Genomic DNA, 12,672 nt, shown 5'->3' on the forward strand with positions numbered 1-12,672 from the left:
TTCTTTGAAGTGCCTCGCAGAGGTTTTGATTGGCATCTGGTTCCTCGGTCATCACCTCCACAGCCTCCCACTCCCCGGTCCTGCTGGATTTCTTGATGGCCTCTACCACACTCTGCATGTACAGACCATCTTCAAAAGAGGCTGCCATGGAGACAGGTTTATGATCCCACGTCCGACGATCTTCCTGGTCTTGGAAAGACTGCCGCAGCGCTTGCACCATGTACACCATTCCTTTTAGGTAGAGCAGCGGGATGTCCTTAAACCCCTTATCCAAAAGGACCTTGTTGACAGTCAGAGCGTCTGAAAACAGTAGTTCTTCCTGGAGCGCGGTGTTCTTCTGCCCATACAAGTCCGTCCCGCGAGCTATGAGGCGCCCGGCAGACCCTACAACCATGACTTCATGGATGAAGGATCCAGGCATGTTGAAGTTAAGAGTCACGGTGCAGCAGACACCCTCGCTCATTAGCATCTGGAAAAAGCAGAAGTCATCACTAGTGACATGGCGGATGCCGCTGATGGCTGTGTTCTGCTTCACAAAAGTCTTGAGCAAACCGTGGACCTTCTCTGCTCTCCGGCTGATGAGGTGAGTTAGGAGGTCGATAATGTAGGTTCCCATCGTATGCAGACCACCTCCTCCCATCAGCTCGTCACAGATCCAGTTGTACTTGTGGCTGAGCAGGCTCCCCCCATAGACTCGTACATCGCAGATCATCACGTTGCCCACGTAGTGTTCCTCTATCAACTGCTTCATCTTCACAAAGGCGGGTAAGAAGCGGAGAACGTTGCCAACGATGCTCATCAGCTTGGGGTAATACCTGGCAGCTGTGACCATCCTGAAGGCATCCACAGAGGTAGCAGCTTTCTCACAGATCACGTTCTTCCCTATTCCTGCAGCACAAATGAAAAAAATAATATATAGCACACATGAGCAAAACATCCTCAGATGCCCCAAGGGTCATCAAGAAGTGGTGCTTTTAAGAGTCAGGCTTTTCTGCTACAATTTCAAAGGCAAAGGTCTGAGAACTAAAATAGGAATGCCTAGTGCAGCAAGACTCAAAGCTGCTTCCAAGATGCTCCCACAGAGAGAAGCTCCAAATAAAGGATTTTCACATCATGAAAAATAAATGGCCAAATGGCATCACATGGCATCAAAACCAGACACAGTTTGTGTGTTGTAGCTGCAAAATTATTTGAATGCCTGTGCAGCCAGATGAAAAAAACGCCACGTACGCTGCAGGGAAGAGGTGAGTGAAGGGGAGACTTGATTTTCACTTTGTATTTCATCAACACTACGAATTTATTATTTTAAACAGATTAATAGAAATGGGACATACAAGATACTTAGTGGCCTGTGTAGAGAATACCAGAATTAGGAATAATGTTTTGGTAGGTGGACTGTTTCAAAAGCATCGCTAATTGGAAAGAAAACCATTTTGGCTTGCACATGCAGCCTTCTCGTACAACCAGACTGCAGTGGTAGCTGTGAGTTACACAGACGAGAGCTGCACTCGCAAGCTGACCACTGTGCTTCTATCCCTACTGATGCAGTTCTTGTGCTCAGCCTGAATCAATGTGGGCAGTCAATAATTCTTTTTTTTTTAAACTTTAAAGCAGAAATAAAGTAATATGAAAGAGCATCCCAGGGCAAGCTTCAACAAAATTCCTACATCTGGTGCTTTGGTGGTATTCCCTCTTCCTTCCCCACCTTCACGTGTTTCTCATGGCATGGCTTAAGTTTTCTGCATATGTCTGTTCTGACTTATCTAACCATTTTTCAATGTCATACCTAGGAGTCTCCAGTCATTAACTGCTGATGTCAGACCTGAAGGTCAGTCACGTCATGCTATAATTTCTGCCACAGAATTGCAGGAATCCGTGCACACGGTGGCAGGCACCCCTCTGAAAGCTCCTCCTTACCCAGGAGCAGACTGAGCTCCCTGCTCAGAACAGCTTTTAATCAACTCCGCTATGAGAAGATACCAGCACAAGTGCTTCAGTCAGTCTCTCACACAAAAGGGGAAGCCAGATCCCACACTGCAGCTCCTGCTCTCAGCACTCCACCTCCTGGCTGTGCTGAGCAAGCCTTCCAGGAACCATCCGAGCGGTCCAGGAGCCAGTGAGCTCCTCAGCCAGGGGCTAACTATAGCTACAGAAAACTCTGAGCCTCTGATTCTAATAGACACAAGCAAAATCCAGTCAGAAAAGGACAAGACTACAATTTTTAGTAGTCTCCTTCAAAGAAATCATTCAACAGAAGCTTTAATGAACAAAGAATAAGGTCAAGCTCCATGGGGACACCATGGCTGCCCACTGGTAACCCTCTATTTCAGGCACCATTTCCAACTTCCCCATCCCTGGTCCTGCTGCTGAGACAAGGCACAACACTCAGTTCAATATTTTGCAGGGCTGGTCGAAGCACCTTGAGATGCTTCAGCACCCGGTTTACCTGCCTTCTTGTTTAAGTGGTACTTATCTCAAGCTGGGTTACAGTAAAATACAAGCAAAAAGAACACTAAAAGAATCTTCACAACATGCTGTGGAGACCACAGTTCTCAAAGTTTGCAGAAAATAAAGGCGACTCTCGATCTGTGTACACACAGGGTACAGCTCTGCAGACACTGCTCTGCCAGTGCAGCTCTCCCCCTTGCACAACCTCACCGCTGTCCATCACGTATCTGGCAGTGCAGGAGCCAGCTCAGGCTACAAACCCTACATGGAAATATTCACTGATCTTGGCTCTTTTTCTGGCAGGTTTACTGCCCCAGGTTGGCTCTTCAAGTAGCCTGATGTGTCCACACAAAAGGGGCTGGGTCCCTGCAGTAGGGGATCAAGAGTGGAGAGGGAAAAGCCAAAGGAGACCACCCTTGCCACCAGGGACAGCCAGTTCATGGGGGGCAGCCGATCACACCAGGCTGCCCTTGCTGTGCCACCCACCCTCATCCCTGCATCAGCACCGTGCTCACTTTGCCAGCGTAGGCTGAGCCATTTGAGGAGCTAAAACTGACTGATGCCTTTTTTTGGGCTGGCAGGCAGCACAGTGCACTGACAGCTCGGTACAGCCCACCGAGCGCTGCCAGAGCGCCAGGATGGAAACCTGGGTACACCATAACACGTCTGGGATAATCCTGCCCTCAGTGGGACATTCACCCAGCTGTCCCCAAGCTCACAGAGATGGTCACGCAGCAAGAACAGTGGATGAGTTGGACGTGGCTACGAGGACCTTTACCAACATAATGGGCACACCTTCTGTTTTCCAAGGCAGAGCAACTTACAACCTCTATCCTGTTGCTTTTATTTTGGTAATTAATAAACTGAACTTTGTACCATATTGTTTTCTTAAATCACTGCTGCAAAATTTTCTGTTGAGGTCTCCACCAGCTAGGAGACATGAAAGCCACCATGGGGCTCCTCCGTGCTCTGGGCGAGCCAGTTCAGCTCACCGAGCAAAGGAAGCTTCCTCTTCCCAAGCAGGCAGGTCATGGGTGGGTCCAAGCCTGCAGAAGGAGCTGCAATGCCTGGGAAGGAAATGGGGCTGTGGAGTTGGGTTTCCCCACCTCTGAGACAGCAAGCAAGGACAGCAACAGCTCTGCTGCCCACAATGGAGCTCATCGTAGGCTGTTCTAGCAATGTGCCTCACGATCTTCTCTGTGCACACCTCAGAGCAGACTTTCACAAGTGCACTTCCAGGCAGCTGTACCCTTTGCAACAGTCACTGCACACAGGAGAAACAACTCTTATTTATGGCTTTTAAACTGGTTGTTGAAGCAAGAGGGAGGGAAATGAGGAAAAAAGGTCACCATTGGCAGGAGTCCTTAAACAAACCATCCACACTCATGTTCGGGGCAAAGCACCTGCAAGAGTACAAAAAAATTTCAAACCAATTCCTGATTTAGTAAATAAACATTTAAAAAGAGGTCTCTTAACTCTCATTGATGTAATACAGTCAGATCATGTCTTCACTCAATGAAATACCAGATTTAAAGTGTGTTCACATCCTATGGAAGCACTCAAAAAACAACAGAGATGTACTGGGCAGCAGAACAAACTCCACAGATCCATGCTGTCCATCAGCAACAAGGCCTCGGCTTGACCAACAGCCACTTAGCCACGCTACATCCAAAACTTCCCATATGGGAAGTATTTTACAGTCCTGGCTAATAAAATGCAAGCACAGAAAACTCACAGCTTTCTTATGCTGCCTGGTGGACGCTGCCCAGAGCTGACAGGAGTGGGGGATGGAAACAGTTCTCAGCAATTACCAAGACCCCCCAGCCTGCTCCTTCCTCCTGGTAAGGGCTGCCAGCATATGCAGGAAGAAGGGGCAGGGACCCTGCAGCCTGGTGGGGCTTTGGGAGGGGAGCGTTCAGGAAAAGATGAGGGGTGAAGGGCAGCCCAAACCTCAGAGACATCTCTCTGCAATCCTGGTCCACTGCCCCATCACAGAGGTCCTTCAGGTCCCGGGAAGAGGAGGAACAGGAGGAAGCCCATCATGGTGACTGACAGTGAGGAGATCCTGCCGTCCTGGGTCTGGCTGGGACAAGCAGGGGCACAGGTGTCTCTGCTGTGCAGTCAGGAGGGGACTGCCCAGGCAGTGCGAGGAGCAGGCTGGGCTGGGCAGCCCTCTCATTGGCACAGATACCTCTTGACCTCTTTGGTTGTTTCTTTGCCGGGCTATCAGAGCCACAGCTGCCCATCCAACACTTGCCATAAACAGGTGAAGGCTCCAGCCTTGCCTCTCACAGCACAAGTTACAACATTGACTCAAACTACTAAATCTATTTATCCCATGTAAATATGTTCACTGAACTGAAGCCCTCGTTCTTTAATCCTCTGAATAACATCGAGTACCTGAGGTTGCACCCAGGAAGACGCACAGCTGGCCACTGTTGAAGAGCACCAGACCATTGCTTTCTCTACCATAACAATTTGTGAGTGTCCTGAGTCTTCTTCTCAAATTGTCTGTTTCAGAAGTACTTGCTCTGGGAGCCTCTCAGTGAATGAAGGCTCATTCCAAAACACACTCCTTCATTTCATTTCTTGCCTATAGTTTGAAAAGTTTCTTGCCTTTCTCATGCCTATAGTTTGAAAAGACCTCGTGCTACTTGTTAGAGATGGGAAGCACAGTATGCAAAGAGCACTCACATCATGCTTGTTCGTCCTGTTTCAGGGACAGGAAATCTGGATTTGTCACCACACAAAGCAGTGATAGAGCTCTTTCCTTCATCATTAGAATATAGGTGCTATAATTTGTAGGGACTCCACAAAATCAGGGGGTCAAACAATCTATGTAGCAAAGATGTCTTAAACGATGTATTCAACTGGTATAAACCAAGAGGAACAATTAAAAGGCTCCTCGGTAGCCACTCCATAAACCATCCATTTGATGGCTGGGCTCAGTGTGTGCAGCAGCATTATCTTGAGCATCCTGAAGAAATTTTACTCTAAGTACTTCTCATGGTCTGCCTCATGCACAAAACATCCCATGTTTTACATTCCACTCCAGCCAGAAACTCCACTCTGGGCTCACCTCATGCAAAAGTGGATGCATTTGAACTGTGGGACATGAACCACAACACAGACATTTTGAGAAATTAATTTAGCTCCTCTGAGATCAAAAGAAGCACAAATTTTAGGATAGCTTCTTGTTTTGCCTATTGTGGAGATAAACCATAAGATTACCCTGATCTTAATTTGAATTATGCTCTGGGCTTTGAGCTGCTCTGTCTGGTTCATGAACTCAATCCAGTGCTACAGCTTTGTCCCCATTGTGCCAAAGATGTACCTAGGCTCATTAATGGATGTCTGTCAGGAAGAAATTTATGCAAGAAAATTGCACCACCTAGAAAAACTGGGTGTCTCTCTCTCCTCTCTGCCAGAAATAAAAATATAAGCACATTTTAAAAAAAAAAAGTATAAAAAGTAATACAAATAAGTAATAAAAGTGGAAGCACATTAAAAGTGTAAGCACTTAAAAAACAAACCTAATGAACCAAAACACACAAGACCATTATCACCGCACCACATCTGATCTTTCCTAAAGTCCAGTCTCTCAGCCAGTAAACACCAACCTATTCTACACAATTCACAGCCAATAATTCTCCCATTACAAACATCACTACATCAATCTGAACTTTCAGAGCAAACACACTTGCCATCTTTGGCCCTACCCTGATTTTGTGTTCCTTCAGAATGCTCAGTCATAGCAAGCCATCCAACTCTGGATTAAAATATGTCACAACAGACCTGGTAGCAATCTATAAATATCATTGTGACAAAAAGAAAGGTGCAAGACGAGGTCAGCACCACAGTGGGTCAGAAATGCCTACGACAGTTTGCAGATCAGAATATTTCAGAACAGACAGAAGTAAAGAATAAACCACTCTTTACTATTTCATCCAGTTATTTCTCCAGCTTTTTCAGTTTTCCACTTATCCACGTTTGCAGTCAAGCACACGTACCACCTCTGTACTTCTGTAACAGCTTTATCTCCCTTTCCTCCTTAAGATAATGCCATCTTACAGGTTCCCAGTCTTCAAAGAAAGCATCTCAGTTAATTTAATAATTCACCAAAGAAGGTTCAATCCTCTCCTTTTAACCCACTTGACCACCAAGAGCCATAAGAACTAGTGAAACACTTATTACCTCACAAGCGTTTAAAACAACTTCTAGCTTATTTAAGAGATGAATTCTAACTTAAGTTCAAATATTCAAAAAATCAGAATACATTAATTCAAAGGACAGTAGTCTAACAGGGGAAGCAAACAAATCTAGCAACAAAACAAAACCAGCTTAAAATCCCTCTCTGCATATCTAAGTGGCATTGCAAATGCTTGTGCAGGGAGTTGTTTACTTCCAAAAAAAATTACTGTAGAGCAAAGAGGCCAAGAACAACAAACCACCCTGGCTCACATGGTTTGAGATACTACCCATCCTAAAATTAACTCCTGTGAACCTCCTGTAAACACAGCAAAAATATCACACTTGTTATTTACAGAACTACACGCAAACTCACACCCATAATGTTCCATGAGAAAGGACTTTAACACTATGAAGTCACATGCTGGAGAACTAAGATGCCTGGGCAATTGGCTCCTATTTCCCGGCTCAACCAGTTCAGGATGTCTTCCCTTCAGACACCTTCACCCAGCCCACCTTGCTCGATCCCTCCTGCTCTCCCCAACATCTCCTCCTCCCCCAGCATCTGATCTCCTGTGAGAGAGATCATCTGTGCCTGGGACCATACCAGCCTGCTACAGACATGGATGTCCAAAGAGAGCTCCAGACTCTCTTCTAGGTAACCTTTCCACAGGTGGCACTATCAATTCCACACAAAACCTTTAGCACTGCATTTGCACATCTGTGGAATCAGAATCGTGCTGGGACAATAGCTCCACATTTCAATCTCCCAGCATACTACGGATTTTTGGTCCCACTCCAACGATGAAAAGGTACCTAAAGCCTTCACAGCAATTTGCCGAGTTAGCGGTGGAGGGATATTGATGCAAACCAAATCTACGTCCTGGTGCAGCAAGACATCGTCAGTCCGACTCGTGTAGAAGGAGATGTTCATTTCCTCTGCCAGCTGTTTGGCTTCCTCTTCCGTCTTCCCCCAAAGCGCTTCAATGGAGAAGCCTTCTGCTCGCAGCAAGGGTACCAGTACCCGGGCGGTGCTGCCAGTTCCAAACATGCCTACTCCAGGAAGCATTTTCATTCTGCATTCATTCAAGCATCAGAGTCTACACCTAGGACTTCGATAAAACATTCAGCTCCTCAGCTTTCCATTCCATCCACAGTGCCTAAAACATGAAAAGTTACAAGTCAGTAACAACAAAAGGCTCATTTTGATATCAAACGCATCCAGCCTGAATGCAAGCTTCTGTCCTTCATATGGCATTCAACATTTTCAAATACTCCAATGAAAAAACTTGCAATCCTTAGAGAAACAGTATTAAGGGACAAACCTAACAATCCTATTGCAGAAGAATGCTAAGAAAGCAGCTTGACAAAGTCACGAGCATCTCCTGAGCTTCAAAACTCAGGACACATGCACAAAAACACATGTGAGAGTGCCAGGACAAACCAGAGACGGCGAGACACAAACTGGGAGCCAGAGGAAGAGTCAAGGGGACAGGACAGAGTCTATCACAGCAGCAGTAAAGGCAGCACTGCTGTAGTTGTGATGATGTAAGTCTCTAAATGAGATAAAGGTCTGTGAGATGAAGCAATATCTTTTATTAGACTGTCTGAGATAGCTGGAAATAACAGGGAAGCTTTTGGGCACATAAATCTTTCTTCCAAATTAAATACACAATTTGAAAACAGCTACTGGGAGCTTAACAATTACGGCAAATACTGAAGCCGCTCCAGACGACAGCTGGAAAATACGTCCTGTGGGGAAAGCCTGGATTCACTGAGCTGGTTTAGTCTGACGAGGAGAAGGCTCCAAGGAGACATAATGTCAGTGTTTAAATACATAGAAAACTGTTTTCAGAAAGGAAAAGGGCACTCCTCCATGTCCACTGGGGGTAGTTAAAAGTTTTACTTAACTCGGGACAGTTAAAAATATCTCCTGCTGCCCACGCCATTTCATCTCCAGGAATGCAGGGGTTTGCATGCAATTATTATATTCCCTATGCACAAACATTTGGTCAAATCACACTTCTTTTGTTAAGTATTTCCCAGTAAATCCCTTTGGATCCCTACTTGCCAGTTTGTCTTAGAACTGCTCCTGGCCACATCTGCATGACCTGCCTTTAGCTTTCACGTAGGCGCTGACTTCAAGGAGAGGTGGCAGAAATCTCCCCAATCTGTGACACCGCAGCAACCGACAACCCAGCTATGTTCTGTGCCTTCTCAAATTGTTACTTACTACACCCACTGTGGACCTCTTCTGAATTTTTTTAGAAAGGAGAAGTTTTCTTATAAACATGACACATTCAGTTTTCTTCAGAAGCTTATTATGAAAAAGTAAAGACCACATTGCAAAGAGAACTGAAACCCACACCAGATCAACACCTTTGGCAAAAATCCCCACAAGCAACAAGAATCACGATCTGTTTTGGAAAGATATGGTCACGCACCTCCCCATCCTGAAATACTTGCCTTAAGTTACAACACACGAAAACAAATCCCGACGCAGCACCAGGAGGTCCTAGTACACAAGTCAAACTACCCACAGTGCAAATGCTCTGAACACCATCACCGTTTTGTTACTCTGGGCTGCCTACACTGACCGGTGTAACAAAACTGCAACCCCAACTGAATTCCTAGGTTTCTGTGGGGTATATACACCAAACTAGGGAACAGGAACAGCAGCACTTGTGAATAATTTGCAAAACACACTCAAACATTTACAGATGCTATAAAATACCTTATGAAATATTTACTGAGTTAATTCAATGTTTTTTCCTTGTTTGTGTGAGGTTTGCAGTGCTACAGTAATTGTCTTCCTTTATAAACATGAACAAAGTTCATTTGAATTTGAACTAACTCCTGTTTTTCTGACATTTAGCAGAGCACTCAAATAAGGACGGTATCAAAAAGATCTTAAACATACTAATTCTACATAAAAGGGTAATTTACTGGCAGGAAGGATGGCTTGTATTCAGGCTTGTTTTCTATAAATGATGCAAACAAAAATAAAACCTTGCAACTGGATGGAGAGCAAGCGTAACTGCTGGAAGTTCCCACACATCCGTATTTGGCAGTTTGCAGGCTGGAAGAAGGAAAACTGCCTGCAGGAAAAAAAAGGCATAATCTTCTTTTGAACAGACAAACTGAGCAAGGTGGAATGGGACAGAGACAAGGTGAGGTGGTGCCTGCTTGCACCAGATCATACAGTGTCAAAATGACATGACAAAGGTTTAGGAAAGTTTGAGTTCTTTGAAAATGCTCCAGTTTTCCACACCAACTCCTGGTAATTCAAGATCTCAAGGACACCAGCTCAGCACCAGCACCACAGCAGCACTGCCTGAAGGGCTTGCTCTTCTTCCCTCACCTGAGGGCCACCCACAGCCTCTTACTCCCTCTCCAGACTTTCACCAGCTTTGTTAGGACAGGCACAGTGGGATGGGTGCAGATGCTGAAGGGCAGCAAAAACACAGCCCTTGCACAGGGCAAGTCCCAGAGCATACATGGTGCAGGCAGAACAGCTGAGGGAGCTGCAACAGCAGGTTCAGCAAAAGCTTTTGAGGAGGGGTACCAGTATGTACCTCCCATGCACACCTTGCAGACACACTCAAGTGCTGGTAGATGAGACATCCCAGCCCAGGCCACCCTGGGGAAGCAGTGTGAAAACTCACAGTACAAAAATGAGGCCACAGCTGAGGAGACAGGCAGCTGTAATTAACAGTCCATGAATAAGGAACAGAGACCACAAAAGAACAGCACTGTGCCACAGCAGAAGTCCCCAGAGCACCATTCTCTGGAGCTCTATGTGTGTTTCTGATACTTCTCTTCTAAGGAGCTGAAAAAAAAGAACTGGAAATGATGCAGACAAAGGTGATGAAAAGCATACATCATCTTCTCCACAAGGAAGACCTGAGCAAGGAAAGAGTCCTCAGTCTGGAAAAGATGTGACAGAAGGTAATAGAGCAATGAGTAGCTTAGGATGGAGAAAACTGCCTCGAATAATAAAAGAGCAAATCAAATGGAGCTCACAGAAATCAGGATCACGACAATCTAAAGAAGGTGGTTCCTCGCAGCAAACTTTAGTAAGTGGTGAAATACCTTCCCACAGGACACTGTGTATGTTACCCACTTACAAGGAGTCAAACGGGAGACCAGACAAGTTCACGGAATCCGCTGAGTGTCACTAAATATGCAGAAGTCAAATCTAACGCAAGTAATGAGCTGAAAACTACTGAAAATAAGATTCAGCAGAGCGTGGAAACAGCTCTGAGAAAGAAATGCCTGAAACTGTGACCAACGCCAGCTTAGAACTACGTACCATTTTTATATATTTGCTGTAGGACCCAGTAAGCCCCAAACCTTCAAACAAGTCTCACTGTATTAGTTAGACAAATAATGAAAACCCTTTTACAAGCCAGTCTTTCAGAAGAGGAAAACCTTCATGTGTTGGTATCTCTGGTGATCAAACACTGGAACAAACACTTTTCTGAGGACCCTCCCACAGAAACACCAAAAGGCAGGGCTTTTATCTGGCAGTGAAAACTGGATTGAAGCAGGTATCTTGCACATCAGGAGATCAACATCACCTTGAACTTAATTTTTCAAATAGAGGCACTTAAAGCTTCTTAATCTTCTTGTTAGCTGCAATTCCTTTCTATGGCCATGAAATGTTTCCATTCGCTGCTGAACTTCTTGGTATGTTTGAAGTCCCACCATAGAGTAACAGAAAGAGACTGGCTGACTCTTTTGGGATACATAGCAACAAGTGTTTATGGGACCCAATGCAATGAAAAACCTGACAATTTCTACAGGATTCAATTCAATTCCACGTTGAAGCAGTCAGGGAGCTCAGGAGGAGGAAGTCTCAAACACTAAATACTACAGCCAAGGACTACAGTGCCCATAAACCACTGTGGACCATTACAGACGGTCAAAGGTAGTAAGAAACAGCCTGTGTCCAAAAAGACACTGGTCAGAGTAACGCTGGCTCTGCAGAAGGAGAATGCAATTCACACTTCTCCAATTCCTCCTAAGAAGTTCCATTTTGGTTCCAAGGAAGGTGAAGTAAGTGGTGGTGGAGGAGTATATCAGCAACAGGAGCACTATTGTCATCCATTTGGTCATTGCTGTTGAGTTGGCAAAGAAAGCAAAGACAAGTAACAAGGCCTGTACGTGTAATAAAGTTCTTACTGGTTGTCATCCTCATGCAACTTAAGGCTGCATGAAAATCTTTGGCAAAATCTACACAGGAACAACTCAGATTTTCACTTTGCATTAGGGGTCTTGCACCAGTGACGTTAATGCACTGCAGAGGCCTCCTGTGAGAACAGATGCTGCCCCAGAACTGTCAGCTCTGCAAGGACTCCAGCAGAGGTGACCAAAATGCTGGCAGAGACTGCGGGCATCAATCTGGAAGCCAGCAAGGTCCCTGCAGGAATAGTGCGGGTGGAACTTCACTGGTCCACGCTGAGCAGATGGAGGTCACCTCCCAAATGAAGCCATATTTTCCTGTCAAAATGTCCATCCAGCCTTCTGGCACACACATACCTGAAGCTCTGTACGTAACAGTTCACATGCATGTGGTTCCTGTGCCTAACTCCAAGAGATTAACATGCTTTGTACTTTCAATACAGGGCAAGCGGGATGTGCGATAACCCATGAGTCCAAAGCTTCAAGCAACACTCACCACATCCCAGGGCAAGGCCAGCACAGCGCTCAGTCCTTCCTGCTCTGGGTATGCAATGGCAAAGGCCCCGTTTCTGACACACCACTTCCCGCAGGTACCGCCCAGGGTCACAGGTGGCGGCGAGACCGTGCCAGAGACAGCAACAGCTGGAAAAGCCTGGAAACCAAACGGGCCCTGACACCATTGCTGTGCCACAAAGCTCGGGGGAGGGCCATGGCAGCCCCGCGGATGCCTCTGGCACGGCCCACGGTGCTTTCTGCTCTTTGTGTAGGGGTCCCGCACGGGACCAGACAGGGCAGGCCCTCACCTCACGCGACCGCATCCGGCAGGACCTCCTCCCTCACCTCACCTCAGGG

At 46.0% G+C, this 12,672-nt stretch overlaps 1 protein-coding gene across 1 annotated transcript; it reads right to left on the reverse strand.

The window, feature by feature from the left end:
- Positions 1 to 7: 7 nt before the first annotated feature.
- Positions 8 to 7,792, reverse strand: LOC104539182 (glucose-fructose oxidoreductase domain-containing protein 2; the record flags this gene model as incomplete). Its single annotated transcript, XM_010182645.1, has 2 exons — positions 7,453 to 7,792; positions 8 to 888 (listed from the first exon to the last, which is right to left on the reverse strand). Coding segments are annotated over exons 1-2 (1,140 nt in total), but the record flags the coding sequence as incomplete, so codon positions are not given.
- Between the last annotated feature and the right edge of the window lie 4,880 nt (positions 7,793 to 12,672).

Source organism: Mesitornis unicolor, unplaced genomic scaffold, assembly GCF_000695765.1.
Source record: "Mesitornis unicolor isolate BGI_N332 unplaced genomic scaffold, ASM69576v1 scaffold54584, whole genome shotgun sequence".
Taxonomy (NCBI): Eukaryota; Metazoa; Chordata; class Aves; order Mesitornithiformes; family Mesitornithidae; genus Mesitornis; species Mesitornis unicolor.